We start from the raw sequence: 16,287 nt of genomic DNA, 5'->3' as shown, positions 1-16,287 counted from the left end.
ATGCTAATTAATATATGAGTAAATGTAGGAAACATAATGGTTCATATTTTGTTGGTCCAATTAAAGCAAGAATTCTCCATACCTTATAGTTTGTATAAGGACCTGTGTTTCTACTCATTTTGAAAATTGCCAAAAACCCAACACAAAAAAAACCTCTCTATTGGTACTTTTGGGGAAGCCCAAAGCAAAGTCATGAGAGCTTATGTTGAAGGTGGGCAATATCATACCATTGTGGAGAGTCGTGTTCGTCTAACACTCCTTATACTTCACTTATTCAATTTCATAATGTTGGATTAATAAAGCTAATTAATTATATTTTATTTATACTTACCAAATGTTAGTGAAACAAAAAATATTACATCATGAAATTCATTAAAAAGCATTAAAAAAAAAAAGAAATTCTTGCGAACAATTTTGGTATTTAACGAAATGAAGCAAGAAAATAAAGAAAAGAAAATAAAAAGAAATTGGTTTCATATAATTAGCCTGCACCAAGAGATGAGGTCGCAGTGTTTTTGTGAGCCATTTTGTAGTTGTTGTGTAGCTATCCCATCTCGTCTCTTTCTCTCTCTATCTGAAAGATTCCCATTTATTTATTTATTTATTTATTTATTTATTTATTTATTTATGATCTTTAATACCAAACCCTTTTTCTTGGATTCCAAATTCTGAACCGGTTTCTGAGTTGTAAACCCACAGATTGTATTGGATGTGGAGGAAGCAACAAGAGGAGAGACAAACACATGATTGTGATGATTCTGTGGATTCTCAATCTTCCAAAACCAAAACCAAAACCCCCTTTGGATATGAGGACCCCTTCTCATGGGAAGAGCAAGCTTTTGCTGAAGATGCTGCTGGCGGCCTCGGAGGCTGCGTTTGGCCGCCGCGCTCTTATTCTTGCTCCTTTTGTAGAAGAGAGTTCCGTTCAGCTCAAGCCTTGGGCGGCCACATGAACGTCCACAGACGAGATAGGGCTAGACTGAAGCAATCCCCAAATACTCCCAATCACAACCCTTTCACTAATTCCTTCCCCTTCCAATCCCCTTCTTCTTCTACTTTTTCTTATCATCTTCCTACTCCTAAACCCTATTTGGTCCATCCACCGCCCCCGAACCGACTAACTTCAAAGGCGGGGAAAGATGAGAATTTGACAAATTCTTGCTCTAGGGTTAGAGACAATGATCACGTTGGAATAGGGATTTTGGACGACGGGTTGAATTTCAGTTTCGGACCACCTTGGCCAGCATCGGGTTTGTTTGACGATGACGGTGGTCGGGAGGAAGCGGGGACGGATACCAGTTGCAAGAAGAGGAAGACGGACGATGAAACGTCGTCGATACAATTGTATGTGAAGTCAAATAATTCGGTAGAGAATCATCACCATCGTCGTCGTCGTGGTGATCCTATTGAATCAGAGGTAATTGGAGTTAGCTCTAGCCCCTTCCATGATTTGGATCTTGAACTCAGGCTTGGTGGGGTTTGAGTAAAATCAAAATCCCATTTTCTCAAAGCTTAGTGAGCAAATTCCATGATTGAATTTCTCATCTGGGTTTGTGTTTGTTTGAATTATTCTTGGTTTGAGCTAGTGAACCTCTTAATTTTTCAGTATGTGTAACAAAGATTTGGAATGAATCTTTTAGACCATTGTAACAATAAACAAATCAGGAAAGATTCAATACAATCATCTCTAACTTCACTCAAAACATATGAGAATTCGATCCTTCTTATATTATTATTCAGGATCAAAATGCACATCTTGTATGAGAATTCAACTTTGCAGGGTAAATACTGAGATAAATTAATAATTATCTGCATGCCACTTTTCTCCTTTCTATTAGGTTACCACCACAATCTTTGTTCATGAGGTTAAAATATATGGGCTGAATTGATTTTGAGTTAGAAGCTAGTTCGTGTATTATCTAATGTGGTATTAGAGTTCATAAACTTATCCTAAATCCTAAAAATGACTCCAACCATGATTAAGTATCACGAATTCCATCAAAGAAAGCAAATAATTTTCATTGGAGAGGAAATAACGAGGAAAAAAAAAAACACCAACTAGCTATCTAACTCGTTCATTGGCCTGGATTTGTTGAAAGCTGAACTAATTAGATAAGGCTCACATTATTGCTAACTTCACACAAGACGTAGGGAATTGTAACGTAAACCCTAACTAAAGGATTGAAAACGAAGTGTGCAAGCACCTTTGTCTCTCGATGCCTCACAATCTTTCTAACCTACACGAGTTACTCTTCTCATTGTCAACTAATATTGCAATCAAGCAAGCCTGGTGTATTATCTAATATGGTATTAGAATGGATGATATCCTAAAAAGAAAAAAGAAAATCTTGATCCAAGAAGGGTAAACCCAAACAAAAATGAAAAGATCTGAGCCGTAGATGAGATCCCACTAACCTAAACCCTAGATGTGATGAATTTGGATGATTCACAAGCATAAACTCTCAACCATGTCATGTCTTTTTTAGCATCTAGGGTAAATTAGTATCCATGAATGAATTTCAACAACAAAAATGACTTGCTTTAGAAAATAAATCTCAAATAATACAACCCCAGGTAAAAGCTCACAAGTATGAATCTGTAATTAAAAATAAAAAATAAAAAATAAAAAATAAAAAATAAAAAATGATGAAAAAGTAGTAAATCCAAATATTGAGCCGTACGTACTTGATATTGTAAAGGAATGAACGTAGTTATGATATTGTGAAGGAATAAAAGAAAGAGTACAAGAGCAGGGGGCGGGTAGGAAATGGTGGAGGACAGAAAGGGGGGAAATTGATGGGTATTAATAACAGCATGTTGGTTTGTCAAAAGGAGAGAAGGGTGATGGAACAATGCATTAAAAAGGGGACAGCAGAAATTGAGAACTGAAAAGGGTTTAGATTTCTCAAAACCCACATCGAAACAAAACAACAAATTTGCATTGCTATGACCATTAAAGGGAAGGGATTGAAGGGATGCGTTAATGGCTCCCTGGAGGGCCCTTGACTTGACGACGGGGGTCTCTTTTGTTTCTGTGCACAGCCAAGCAGAGACAGCGGGAAATATTTGCTAAAGAGGGAATACAGAAGGATGGAGGAGAGAATGTGAATGGTTTTAGGGTTTGTAAGGTATTATTAATGGATATGAAAAGAGAGAAAGAGAGAGAGCTGAGGAGCAGTGGAGCACATGGGCCTTTCATGTCGTTTCTTACTCCTTTTGTGTTCCAATATATCATGGGAATACGACATAACATCATTCCAACTTTCCTGTCTCTTTTCTGTCCTCAATGGCTATATAATTTATTCCAAACTATATTTTACTATACATGGAATCATCATTCATGATACCTGCTATATTCCTAATCATTTCAATCCTCTATACTATGTATTATCCATCCTTTTACTTACAACTTTACAACTCAACCTAAATCAATAAGTAGAGGATATTGTTATGAATTGTCTTCAAGATTTGGTTCATGAATTTAATATCTATGAAATAGATAATAGTTTTATCTTGGACTTCACCACATTACGCTTCATCTAAAGGATATTTTTTAAATACTTATAATGATAAGGGTATATATGAAATTTCCCTTTAAATTGAACCAAAATTCGACCGTCAAAACTTATGGGTCATGGGCTAGAGTTTCAACTCTGAAAGGCCCATAAAAGAATTTACGGCCCAATAGTTTGCTTAAAGGCCTCTAAAAATGGACAGCTGCTTTGTAATTGGATGAAGCTCTTACGTCTAATGGTAATTATTGGGCCTTTAAGCTAATTTACGGCCCAATAGCTATCCTTAGACATAAGGGCCCAATAATAATAAATAATAAATTACAAATAGGAAGGCAATTATTTCATTTTTGGAAGACACGATGAAGGTTCGGAGTCAGAATTCAGTAAAATCTGGTAAATTCTTCAAAATCTCACTTGTTTTGTGCTCCATAGCATTCCTTTCCCTCCTCTTTTCCTTCAACCAGAAACCACCCAACTGTACCAACTGCCACCGCCGGAAAATAATCGCCGTCGAGTCATCGCAATCGCAACCACCGACGAACGTATCCCACCTTCTATTTGGCATAGCGGGGTCCACCAAGACATGGAAAAAGCGTCAAAGCTACTGCGAGCTCTGGTGGATGCCTAACGTCACCCGTGGGTTCGTCTGGGTGGACGAGAAGCCCAACGCCACGTGGCCAGCCACGTCTCCTCCGTATAGAGTTTCAGCGGACACGTCGGAATTCAGCTACACCTGCTGGTATGGGTCCAGGTCGGCAGTAAGGCTGGCCAGGATCGTGAAGGAGAGCTTCGAATTGGGAGTGGAGAACGTGCGGTGGTTTGTGATGGGCGACGACGACACCGTTTTCTTTGTGGAGAATTTGGTGACTGTTTTGGGTAAATATGATCACAATCAGATGTATTACATCGGCTCTAACTCCGAGAGCGTCGAGCAAAACGTCATCCATTTGTATGGCACGGCTTACGGCGGCGGCGGATATGCGATTAGTTATGCACTGGCGGTGGAGCTGGTGAGGATTTTGGACGGTTGTCTTGATCGGTACGCCAGTCTCTACGGTGGAGACCAGAAAGTCCAGGCCTGCGTTACCGAAATTGGTGTCCCCTTGACTAAAGAGTCTGGCTTCCACCAAGTGAGTCTTTTCTCTGTCCATATAATTTATATATTTTTTTAAATTCATTATATTTTCCAATTTTGAATTAGTCAAATTTTAAATAGATTTAAGATACAAGTCTTGTTTGGGGAAATTTAGAAAAATATAAAATGAATGCAACGATTTCCAGGTGGATATTAGAGGAAGCCAATATGGGTTATTGGCAGCGCACCCAGTGGCTCCATTGGTATCACTCCACCACGTGGACTACCTTCCACCCATTTTTCCAACCATGATCCAAATCGACGCCTTAAAGGCTTTAAAAACAGCCTACAACCTCGACCCTGGTCGGACCCTTCAGCAAAGCTTCTGTTACGACCCGGCCCGTAATTGGTCCATTTCGGTCTCATGGGGCTACACCGTCCAGCTCTACCCATGGCTCGCCACACCCAAAGACTTGGAGAAGAGTTTTCAGACTTTTGAGACGTGGAAGAGCTGGAGCGACGGCCCGTTCACTTTCAACACCCGCCCGGTCCAGTCGGACCCTTGCCAGATGCCGATTCTGTTCTTCTTGGACCTGGCGGAATCCCCGAACCGGACGGTAACCAGTTACAAGAGGCAATTGGACGTTTGGGAAAAAGAGTGTGGCAGAGACGAATTCCAATTAGCCCAGAAAGTGGAGCGTTTCCGCGTGGTGACTTTCGGACCTTTCAGCGCTTCCCACTGGATTAAGGTAAGGGAAAGACTAGGGAGTCAAGATATTAATATAAAATAACTCTAAACTATCTAAAAATATTAATATAAATTCATGTTTTAATTGGAATATAGCTGAATTCATTTTAGTATATAGTTTATTACCAAATAATCTAAGTTTGAATATATATATATATATTGTATTGGCAGGCCCCACGTAGACAATGTTGCCAAGTGGTGAATGGTACGAGTATGGATAATGTGGTGAATGTATGGACGAGAGGCTGCAATCCCTTTGAGACGGTGACCCCTCCCCAATGGTAGGGGCTACGACCCAGTCCAACTATGTATTAATGGCTATTGAATCTCATCTTATTATCACCCACCACTTATCTAATAAATCATTACCTATAATCCATAAGATTTTCCACTTGTATTAATTTTGTTTGTAATAATGTGAATCCTAATCATATTTAATATAGTTCTAATGTCGAACAAAAGATATAGTAAAAAATTCTGTAGGACATAAGAGTCTTAAGTGTACTGCTAGTAAATATTGTCTTTTTTAGACTATCTTTCAAGATTTTAAAAGAAATGCTTCGTTTTAACAATCCAAGCATTCTTATAAGGAATGCTTCGTTTCCCTCTCTAACTAATATGAGATCACGCAATTCACCCCTTTGTGGGCCAGGATCCTCGTTGGCACACTGCTTGGTGTATGACTATGATATCATTTGTAACAATCCAAGCCTACCACTAGCAAATATTATCAATTTCGGCTCGTTACATATCATCGTCAGCCTCACGATTTTAAAACACGTCCACCAAGGAGAGTTTCCACCCTTTGTGAGATCTTACAAATGGTATTAGAGCTAGACATAGTGTGGTGTGCCATCGAGGAGGTTGAGCCCCCAATATGAGTGGATTGTGAGATTGGACTATTATAAATGGTATTAGAGCCAGAAACTGAACAGTATGCCAGCGAAGATGCTAGACCCGTAGGGGGTGGATTATGAGATCCCACGTCAGATGGAGAGGGGAACGAAGTATTCCTTATAAAAAGTGTGAAAACCTTCCCGAGCATTTTAAAACCATGAGATGACAGTGACACCTAATGGACTAAAATTGAGAATAATATTCGGTGGATTTAGGCGGTTAGATTCTTAATTTAGTATCTGAAACTTTCTATTTAGGAATGCTCTCAAAAATTTTATTTTTAAAAACAAAATAAAATAATCACATAATTCAAGTAGAACATGGAAAAGAATTGTTTTTATGGAAACTTAGAACAAAATTACAAATTTTAATTTTTGGTAAAACAAATTTGGAGGATATATTACCATATTAAAAAGTCATTTACCATCTAGACAAAGACGAAGCAATTTAATTTTTCTGGCAACGCATTCATTTTTTTAAATACATTATAGAAAAAGAAAAAAAATCAAACCTTTTTCTATATGAACGTGCCACGAACATGAACAGAACGCGCAGTCACGTTACAATTTCATACCCATTATCCCCAAAATTCTGTCCCTTTTAATGAATTTCTTGTCTTTTCATTCTGAATTCAAAGGAATGAACAGAATGTCCACTCAGAATTCATTAAAAGCTTTCAAATTTATGGTGTTCCGGCCAGCTGATGTCTTCGCTCTTTTCGTTAGAACCTTTCTTGTCATCTCCATCGTAGCCTCTTTTTCTCTCTTCATTTACCTCACCTTATACGACAAAATCCCCCGTTGTCACGGCTGTTACGGTGCACTCCGAATCTCAAACCACCGGGAAGTGAAGGCTTTCGGTGCCGGAGAACAACCGACGAACATTTCCCATCTTGTGTTCGGCATTGGTGGCTCTGTCAAGACGTGGAACGAGCGACGCCATTACTGCGAGCTGTGGTGGAACAAGAATGTCACTCGTGGGTTTGTTTGGCTTGAAGAGAAGCCTGAATTTCCCTGGCCACAATCCTCTCCGCCCTACCGTATCTCCGACGACACCTCCCAATTCAACTACACTTGCTGGTACCATCTAAATTAATATTCAATTAATCACTATTTCTAACTTGATTGGACGAGGATAGAGATGGAAACATTTGACCTTACAACACAACTTAAAATAAAAAATAAGTTCAAATTTAAACAAATTGGAGTTATTTAATAATTTATTTATTTATATTCTTACCATTTTCAATTGTTTGGCCATTCTCACGTAAAAAATGAGAAAGTTTTTAAATATTTTGTTTTTTATTTTATGAAAATAGTAATGGTAGTTCTTTTACTTATAAATCCATAAACCTATGATCATCCATTTATAAATTCGATAAGAGGCTCTCCTTCAACAATTCTCAACATTTGATACTTAACAGGTACGGTTTTCGGTCGGCGATTCGGGTGGCTAGGATAATTAAGGAGACTTACAAATTGGGGTTGAAGAATGTGAGGTGGTTCGTGATGGGGGACGATGATACAGTCTTCTTCACCGAGAATTTGGTCGATTTGTTGGGCAAATACGATCATAATCAAATGTATTATATCGGCAGTAATTCTGAGAGCGTAGAACAAGATGAAGTTCATTCTTACGCCATGGCCTACGGCGGCGCCGGATTCGCCATTAGCTACCCTCTCGCGGCGGTGCTCGTTAAAATTCTAGACGGCTGCATCAACCGTTATGCTGACATGTACGGCTCCGATCAGAAAATCCAGGGCTGCATCAGCCAGATCGGCGTTCCGTTGACCAAAGAACTTGGATTCCACCAGGTTCGTTATTTTTCAAAAAACGACAAAAAAATTATGGGAAGTAGGCCCATTTTTGTACTCAATTAATTACGCCCAAAAATATGTTGATTTATATTATTTCAATAAATGGGTTGAATTAACAGGTGGATATTCGAGGAAGCATATATGGTATATTAGCTGCACATCCAGTGGCGCCCTTGGTCTCGCTCCACCACCTGGATTACCTAGAGGCCATATTTCCAGCCATGACCCGACCCGACTCGATCAAGAAGCTCCACACTGCTTACAAAACGGACCCAGGTCGAGCCCTTCAGCACAGCTTCTGCTACGACATGGCTCGTAACTGGTCCGTTTCGGTGTCGTGGGGTTACAGTGTTCAGTTATATCCATGGCTGGCCACAGCCAAGGAGCTGGACACGCCCTTTCTCACGTTCCAAACATGGAAGACAGAAGCCAATGAGTCCTTCACTTTCGATACCCGACCCGTAAGTTCCAACCCGTGTGAAAGGCCCATTCTTTATTTCTTGGATACGGCGGAGAGATTTGGCGGCCGCAGATGGCGGACGTTGACCAGGTACCGGAAATACGTGGAGAATAATACTAATGAGTGTACGCAGCCGGATTACGCCTCTGCACTGTCGGTTGAGTATTTCAACGTGTCGGCGCCGGAGTTCGACCGCCGTCTGTGGAGGCAGGTAAACAAATTTGGTAGGCGTGTTGGAATATTATATGATGTAATTAATAATTGATTAATATTCATAAATTTTTTAAATTTGTGTTCCTCAGGCACCACGAAGACAATGCTGTGATGTCGTCCATGATAACAACACAATAAATGGATTGATGCAAGTTCGTATTAGAGGCTGCAATCAATTTGAAAGTGTGACGCCGCCATAACAAAACCACACACCTCTAAGAGGTAATTAAGCATACCATCAAATTATTTTAATCCACAACGCTTGTGGATAAATATATTGCAATTCAAAAAATTTAATAATAAATATTTTATGTAGAATCTTAAAATTTTAATTTTGTATATAATAATACATCTTTATTCAATATTTTCTAATTTAGTAATATATTCTATTAGATAAAAAAAATAATAAAAGGGGAAAATCTAATAAATTATAAGCTTTTAATTTTGTTATTAGGGCTCTGATTTTATAATTAATTATTAATGGTAGATATAATAAATTAGAACAATAGGGTAATTAAAATGTCCCAACGGCCAACACGACATGTGTAATAAAAGGGGTAGTTATTAGTTAGCTGCCTGCTTTTCAGTGTTATTATTAATATGAACTAAGTGGAGAAAGAATCCATTTAATAACAAAAAGAAAAAGGCAAAAATAAGAATGATGGCATTTTAAAAGCATGTAAAAATAATTATAAATTAATGTGCCACTGCCCACTATTATTGATTGCCTTGATTTAAATTCAATTAAATTAAACAACAAATCCCAAACTTGAATTTAAATACAACATAAGAATTAAACGAAGAACGATGTTTTTTTTTTTTTTTTTATAGATATCCTTAAAGTTTAAACATTCAAAATTATTTTTTATTTTCCATCCACACAAGTGTTTGAAATTGAATTATAATAATTAAAATTAGAATTAAGCATTGAATTCACGAAATGGGTGGGGCTTGGAAGAATTTTTGGACCTCCTTGTCCTAAGTCTAGGAGGGTTGAATCAGGTTTGAAAATATGAAGGCAAAATGTAAAAAAAGGTTGACAATGAAAGCTTGGCTGCTATAGTCAATGCCCCTTCCTATAGGGAGAGGTCCATTACCAAAATTTCCTTTATATATATATACATACAAATTTTATGATATAGACGTTACTTTGGATACATGGTGCCTTAATGCCTAAAATTCACCTAACGTGTTGCCTAAAAACCGTACGTTTAGTTTATTTTTAAAATAATAATGTGTCTTATTCAATCAAATTTTATATATTTACAAAATGATTTTGTTTTTTGGCATCATCCTAAAACTTACGTATTAATGAAATGATTGTCGTCAATTATACGGTAAGATCTCATATCGTTGAAGAGAAAAACAAAACATTTATCGTGAGGGAGTGGAAACATCTCTCCAATGAACACGTTTTAAAAATTGTAAGGCTAATGACAACAGGTAACGAACAGACAATGCCTATCCGCCGTAGATTTGAGCTGTTGGAGATGATAAAACAGCTTTGGAGCGGCCAACTTGGCAAATAGGCTACATATTGTCATCTTCATTCCTCATGTGAACTGTGAATTGACATGAACCTTTCCTTTTGCTGCTTCCTCACTTTTCCACTTCACAATTGTCATTATCACTCCTCTCTCTTCTTTCTCTCTCATCTCTCTTTTTTCTCTGTTCTTCAATTCAACGAAATCCGCTCACTATGCCGCTTCTCATCCTCCCATCCGACCAGATTTCTTCAACATTCACAACATAACCTTCTAGATCTCAATCCTTTCATTTCCCCATGGCCCAACTCTGTTTTCTCTGTTTCTTCTTCTTCTTCCTCTTTTTCGCCGGCCCCGCCGCATCTCAGCAGCTCTACTTCGCCGGATTCCACGACTCCGCCGCCGTTGCTGCCAACTTAACCCTCACTGACATCGCCAAGATCGAGCAGAACGGAATCTTAAAGCTCACGAACGACACCAGTCGATTACAGGGTCATGCCTTTTACAGTTCCCCTGTTCGCTTCAAAAACTCCTCCGACGGCAAAGCTTTTTCGTTCTCCACCGCTTTTGCCATCGCCGTCGTCCCCGAGTACCCGACCCTCGGCGGCCATGGCCTCGCCTTCACCATTGCGCAGTCGAAGAACCTCCGTGGACTTCCCAGTCAGTATTTGGGCCTTCTCAATGCGACTGACGTTGGAAACTTCTCGAACCATCTCTTCGCCGTGGAGTTTGACACCGTTCAGGATTTCGAGTTCGGCGACATCAACGACAACCACGTCGGAATTAATCTCAACAATATGGTCTCTAATGCCTCCACCACCGCTTCCTATTTCGTTGATGATGGACCCACCAAGCAAAACCTGACCCTAAAAAGTGGGAGGCCGATTCAAGCTTGGATCGATTACAATTCCGCTGTAAATTCCCTGACGGTGGCGCTTTCTCCGTTCTCCACTAAACCCAAGAAGCCGATTCTGTCGTTTAATGTAGATCTCTCTCCGATTCTTCACGAGTTTATGTATGTTGGGTTCTCCGCCTCGACTGGGCTTCTTGCAAGCTCTCACTATGTGTTGGGATGGAGTTTCAGTATGAATGGACCAGCCCAATCCCTGGATCTTTCTTCTTTGCCTTCTGTTCCTGGTCCGAAGAAGAAGCACACTGCCTTTACATTTGGGGTTTCTGTTGGGGCCGTTTTGATTGTAGCAATTGCGATTGGCGTTGCTGTTTTTATCGTATGGAAGATAAAAAACGCGGACATAATCGAGGCCTGGGAGCTTGAAATCGGCCCTCATCGGTACTCTTACAAGGAGCTCAAGCAGGCGACTAAACGATTTAGGGACAAAGAGCTTCTAGGGCGCGGTGGGTTTGGGAAAGTTTATAAAGGGACTTTGCGGAAATCGAAAACCGTAGTGGCTGTGAAGCGAATCTCTCACGAATCGAAACAGGGCCTGAGGGAATTTGTGTCGGAAATCGCTAGCATTGGCCGGCTTCGACACCGGAACTTGGTTCAGTTGCTGGGATGGTGTCGCCGCCGTGGGGATCTGCTTCTGGTTTATGAATTTATGGCTAATGGGAGCTTGGATAGCTACATTTTCGACGAGCCGGAATCGGTTCTGAGTTGGGAACAGAGATTCAGAATCATCAAGGGCGTCGCCTCTGGTTTGCTGTACTTGCACGAAGGCTACGAGCAGGTTATTGAATCACTAATGAACTCGTGTGAAATTTTTGAAGAGCTAATAAGTGGCTGAACTAAACCGTTTATTCGTGTCGTTTTAACATAGGTGGTGATTCATAGAGATGTGAAGGCCAGTAATGTCCTGCTCGACAGCGAGATGAATGGAAAGCTGGGCGATTTCGGCCTGGCTCGGCTATATGAACACGGGGCGAACCCGAGCACGACTCGGGTGGTGGGAACTCTGGGATATCTGGCGCCGGAGCTACACAGAACAGGGAAAGCCACGACTAGCTCAGATGTGTACGCCTTCGGCGCACTTCTTCTGGAAGTGGCCTGCGGACGTCGACCGATCGACCCAAAATCTCGGTCGGAGGAGCTGGTGCTGGTGGATTGGGTGTGGGAGAATTACAGGGAAGGGAGATTAATGGAAGCAATGGATCCAAAACTGAAAGGGGATTACAATGCGGTGGAGGCAGTGATGATATTGAAATTGGGGTTGTTCTGTTCGAACGATTCGGCGGCGGGGCGGCCGGGTATGAGGCAGGTGGTGCGGTATTTGGAGGGGGAGAATGGAGTGCCGGAGGAGATATCGGCACCGAAAGTGGTGGAGGGAGGGAAGAACGGGGAAGGGTTCGATGATTTTGTGAATTCGTTTGCTTCAACATGCTCGCATTCGCGTACCGGAAATGATAATAATAATATGGATACGGATATGAGTTTTGCTTCATTTTCCACTTCTCCTCTTTCGCTTCTCAATGGCAGAGACTGAGAGTTGTAAGATATGATTGGTTTTTTGTTTCCCATCCTCATAACCCAAATATCTTTCAAGGTTAACGAGTTTTCACTTTTTTTACACATAACTTTAATGATTCATCTTAATTTAAGATGTATGAGAAAGAAGGCTCTTAGTAAACCAAGTTTGACTTTTAGTTTCTTCCTCCTCCTCCTTTCTCCTCTCCAATCTTCTACTTCGCTCCCCATCTCATATTTCCCTCTCTCTCTATCTCTCTCTCTCTCTCTCTCTCTCTCTCTCTCTCAGACGCCCAAAAGTGGAGTCTTCAAATTTTCCAGAAATCCTCCTTGTTCCATTAATTTTTTTCATCTTTTGGTTCGAAAAGAAAGGGGAATTTGATTGGATTTGATTTAATTTGTCGTGGAGAGCCCAATAATGACTCTGTTAAGGTAAGCTCTCTAATTTCAGAACTATTTCCCTTTTCTCCATTTTCTAGTCTACAAAATCATGAGTAGTTATAATTTCAGTATTTTGTATCGATATTTATGCACAAAATTATTATGTACGCATTTATTTATCATTTTTCCTGGAATTTTAACTTCTAAATTTTTGGAATTTTAACTTTTAAATTTTTTTTTATGGCAATTGAAATATTTTAGTATATTTGACCTCCGAGTTAAATAACTAATATTATATCTATCTAGCAAATAATACTAATAAAAAAAAAAACACTTAGTTTCTTTAAAAAAACCTTTTATTAATGGAGATATAATTACTTAATACGAGACTACTCTTCCTAATAATTTAATATATATCTTTTATAGGACCATTTTTAAATGCCTATTCTTAAACCCTGAATTGAACAAATTGACAATATTTACTTCATTATCAAGGAGACCTTCCAACAAATTTTATATTCGATACACAGACTTGTACATCTAAAACGATAAGATTCAATTGGATTTAAAGGTTTTTAAAATGTGGATTTCTCTTTCTTCGTCTAATTTTTCTATTACTTTAGTTAGTTGATCAGGAATTCTTCAACGGTGAGCCTTATATTGATATGAAGACTCCACAGATTCAGAATCCGTGGAACTTACCAGCTCAAAAATTCAAAATAACCTAAGAAGATGTTTGAAAGAAATTGCTTACCTCCGAATGAGCATCTTTTTATGGAGGCCTGCTACTTCCTCATCGCTGTAGCCTGTATTTTTTATCGACCCTTGTGAAGAAAGATGAAAAAAACCATGTTTTTCAAGCTCTCAATTGTGGTGTGCCTGATTGTGGCCTTAGTAGTCTCAGCTGCTTCTGAAGGTCCTAATTTCATCTTCAATGGCTTCCAATCTGCAAATCTATCACTCGATGGGATGGCTGTTGTTACCCCAAATGGCCTCCTGCAACTGACCAACGAGACCAGGCAAAGAATTGGCCATGGGTTTTATACTAATCCTGTAAATTTTGTCAATTCCTCTTATGGCGTTTCGTCCTTCTCAACCACTTTCGTCTTTGCCATTATATCTGAATACCCAAATCTAAGCGGCCATGGAATTGCCTTTGTGGTGGCTCCGACGAGAACTTTTCCCGGAGCTCAGCCAAGTCAGCATCTTGGCCTTTTCAATGACGGCAACAACGGTAACACAAGCAACCATATTTTTGCCGTAGAGCTCGACACAATTCAGAATTTAGAGTTGAAAGATATCGATGCGAATCACGTTGGCATAGATATAAATGGGTTGACCTCTGAGAGAGCTGCAACTGCTGGATTTTATCCCGAGAACAATGGGACTTTAAGAAATTTGACTCTTATAAGTGGCCAACCAATGCAGGTTTGGGTCGAATATGATGGTATCCACAAAGAAATCAACGTCACTTTGGCGCCAATCAACATACCCAAACCCCAAATTCCACTCTTGTCTTACTCTCGTGACCTTTCATCTGTCATAAACAACAGCTCCATGTTCGTCGGGTTTTCATCCTCCACTGGCTCGGTTTCAACTTCTCATTATGTTTTAGGATGGAGTTTCAGATTAAACGGGCAGGCTCGAAGACTTGACATTTCCCACCTGCCAAAGCTACCTCGGAAAAAACAAACATCCAAGTTTTTAACAATTGGGTTGCCTTTAATTTCTGGAGGGGTTATTTTGTTGGTGATTTTAGGCATTGTTCATGTTGTCAGAAGGAAGAGGAAGTTCGCCGAGTTGCTCGAGGACTGGGAGCTTGATTATGGGCCTCACAGGTTCAAATACAAAGACTTATACGTGGCTACAAACGGATTTAAAGAGAAAGAGGTTCTGGGTTCTGGCGGATTTGGACGAGTCTACAAAGGGGTATTACCAAAATCAAAACTTGAAATCGCTGTCAAGAGGATTTCTCATGAATCAAGGCAGGGAATGAAAGAATTTGTGGCTGAGATTGTTAGTCTTGGGAGGCTTCGACACAGAAACCTTGTACAGCTTTTAGGCTACTGCAGACGAAAAGGAGAGCTGCTTTTAGTATATGATTACATGCAGAATGGAAGTTTAGATAAGTACCTGTTTGGCGAAACAAATCCTAGTCTGAATTGGAGCCAGAGGTTTCGAATCATCAAAGGGGTGGCCTCGGGGCTGCTTTACCTTCATGAAGAATGGGAGCAAGTTGTGATTCACAGAGATGTCAAAGCCAGTAATGTCTTGCTAGACAGTGAGTTAAACGGAAGATTGGGAGATTTTGGGTTGGCGAGACTGTATGACCATGGAACAGACCCTCAAACAACACACATAGTGGGAACGCTCGGATATTTGGCTCCAGAACACATCAGATCCGGCAGGCCGACGACCCACATGGATGTGTATGCTTTTGGGGCATTTCTGCTGGAGGTTGCAACAGGAAAGAGGCCAATAGAGATTCGGGGAATGACAGAAGATGTAATACTGCTGGATTGGGTGTTTTTATGTTGGGCGAGAGGAGCCATTGTCGACGCCAAGGATCCAAAATTGGGATCAGATTATGTAGTAGAGGAAATGGAAATGGTTCTGAAACTTGGATTGTTGTCTTCTCAATCCAACCCAATGGCGAGGCCAAGCATGCGCCAAATTGTACAGTACTTGGAAGGCGATACTCCCATGCCAGAGATGGCTTCTATAGATACTTCAGGCGGTGGATTTGAAGGTTTTGATGATCTTGCCATGTCCTACTCTTCCTTGGATAAGGCTCTCGCATATTCTACTTCTTCCTTTGTGAGGGGTTTCGCCCATTCTTCCGATGCTCAGTCTCTTCTGTCTGGTGGCCGTTGAATATAACCCATCCATCAACACAGTTGGTCAACAGATTGCGATTGTACCTGAAATCAACAATGTATTTTGTACCCAGTTTGTGAGTACAGTGCTACTTATAAAAATAAAGCTTCTTGAAACTCATGGTTACGAATTGAGACCTCAAAAATCAAATATAAATCATACTAATTCAAGTTTCTTATGGCTCAATCTTTATAAAAACTAGTAAGACACATTTATCACAAATGTAAGCATAACATCATGGCACGTCATAAGATTATAACAATGACAAATAGTACCAACATCCTTTGTTTTTAGGGTACCATTGTAGAACAGGTTCTAACATTTTTTGGAATTACATTTTATTTTTAATATTATACTATAAAAACTACTTTTTCTAAAAAAAAAAAAAAAAAAAAAAA

At 39.9% G+C, this 16,287-nt stretch overlaps 5 protein-coding genes and 1 long non-coding RNA gene across 6 annotated transcripts in view; 5 read left to right on the top strand and 1 right to left on the bottom strand.

Annotated features, from left to right (window-relative positions):
* Positions 1-524: 524 nt before the first annotated feature.
* On the top strand, positions 525-1,732 carry LOC111441415 (probable transcriptional regulator RABBIT EARS). The gene has a single exon (XM_023078399.1). It carries the CDS (start codon positions 710-712, stop codon positions 1,481-1,483), a length of 774 nt encoding a protein of 257 aa, XP_022934167.1. The 5' UTR covers positions 525-709; the 3' UTR covers positions 1,484-1,732.
* A 2,142-nt stretch (positions 1,733-3,874) lies between these two features.
* LOC111442138 lies at positions 3,875-5,739 on the top strand. The gene is made up of 3 exons (XM_023079416.1): positions 3,875-4,645; positions 4,797-5,339; positions 5,510-5,739. Exons 1-3 carry the CDS (start codon positions 3,875-3,877, stop codon positions 5,621-5,623), a joined length of 1,428 nt encoding a protein of 475 aa, XP_022935184.1. The 3' UTR covers positions 5,624-5,739.
* A 1,043-nt stretch (positions 5,740-6,782) lies between these two features.
* On the top strand, positions 6,783-8,976 carry LOC111442198. The gene is made up of 4 exons (XM_023079492.1): positions 6,783-7,314; positions 7,659-8,049; positions 8,172-8,723; positions 8,815-8,976. Exons 1-4 carry the CDS (start codon positions 6,839-6,841, stop codon positions 8,923-8,925), a joined length of 1,530 nt encoding a protein of 509 aa, XP_022935260.1. The 5' UTR covers positions 6,783-6,838; the 3' UTR covers positions 8,926-8,976.
* Positions 8,977-10,144: 1,168 nt separating this feature from the next.
* LOC111441738 (L-type lectin-domain containing receptor kinase S.4-like) lies at positions 10,145-12,796 on the top strand. Its single transcript, XM_023078836.1, has 2 exons — positions 10,145-11,897; positions 11,988-12,796. The coding sequence occupies exons 1-2, from the start codon at positions 10,509-10,511 to the stop codon at positions 12,648-12,650; spliced, it is 2,052 nt and encodes a 683-aa protein (XP_022934604.1). The 5' UTR covers positions 10,145-10,508; the 3' UTR covers positions 12,651-12,796.
* An 86-nt stretch (positions 12,797-12,882) lies between these two features.
* On the top strand, positions 12,883-16,015 carry LOC111441739 (L-type lectin-domain containing receptor kinase IV.2-like). Its single transcript, XM_023078837.1, has 2 exons — positions 12,883-13,063; positions 13,636-16,015. The coding sequence occupies exon 2, from the start codon at positions 13,850-13,852 to the stop codon at positions 15,884-15,886; it is 2,037 nt and encodes a 678-aa protein (XP_022934605.1). The 5' UTR covers positions 12,883-13,063; positions 13,636-13,849; the 3' UTR covers positions 15,887-16,015.
* Positions 15,806-16,287, bottom strand: part of LOC111441743 — a 3,117-nt gene continuing 2,635 nt past the window's right edge. The window contains exon 3 of the long non-coding RNA XR_002710221.1: positions 15,806-15,933. This is a non-coding gene — a long non-coding RNA (uncharacterized LOC111441743). The remainder of the gene's footprint in view (positions 15,934-16,287) is intronic.

This window comes from Cucurbita moschata, unplaced genomic scaffold (genome assembly GCF_002738365.1).
Source record: "Cucurbita moschata cultivar Rifu unplaced genomic scaffold, Cmos_1.0 Cmo_Scf00004, whole genome shotgun sequence".
Classification (NCBI taxonomy): Eukaryota; Viridiplantae; Streptophyta; class Magnoliopsida; order Cucurbitales; family Cucurbitaceae; genus Cucurbita; species Cucurbita moschata.
Note: the sequence above shows the minus strand (reverse complement) of the source record. Positions and strands in the feature narration are given on the sequence as shown.

Bases quoted from the DNA above. Each gene is read 5' to 3' on its own strand.
- LOC111441415 (XM_023078399.1), top strand. From the start codon at position 710: ATGTGGAGGAAGCAACAAGAGGAGAGACAAACACATGATTGTGATGAT.
- LOC111442138 (XM_023079416.1), top strand. From the start codon at position 3,875: ATGAAGGTTCGGAGTCAGAATTCAGTAAAATCTGGTAAATTCTTCAAA. The intron at 4,646-4,796 runs GTGAGTCTTTTC...AACGATTTCCAG, and splicing joins AAGAGTCTGGCTTCCACCAA to GTGGATATTAGAGGAAGCCA. The intron at 5,340-5,509 runs GTAAGGGAAAGA...TTGTATTGGCAG, and splicing joins GCGCTTCCCACTGGATTAAG to GCCCCACGTAGACAATGTTG.
- LOC111442198 (XM_023079492.1), top strand. From the start codon at position 6,839: ATGAATTTCTTGTCTTTTCATTCTGAATTCAAAGGAATGAACAGAATG. The intron at 8,050-8,171 runs GTTCGTTATTTT...TTGAATTAACAG, and splicing joins AAGAACTTGGATTCCACCAG to GTGGATATTCGAGGAAGCAT. The intron at 8,724-8,814 runs GTAAACAAATTT...TGTGTTCCTCAG, and splicing joins ACCGCCGTCTGTGGAGGCAG to GCACCACGAAGACAATGCTG.
- LOC111441738 (XM_023078836.1), top strand. From the start codon at position 10,509: ATGGCCCAACTCTGTTTTCTCTGTTTCTTCTTCTTCTTCCTCTTTTTC. The intron at 11,898-11,987 runs GTTATTGAATCA...GTTTTAACATAG, and splicing joins TGCACGAAGGCTACGAGCAG to GTGGTGATTCATAGAGATGT.
- LOC111441739 (XM_023078837.1), top strand. From the start codon at position 13,850: ATGAAAAAAACCATGTTTTTCAAGCTCTCAATTGTGGTGTGCCTGATT.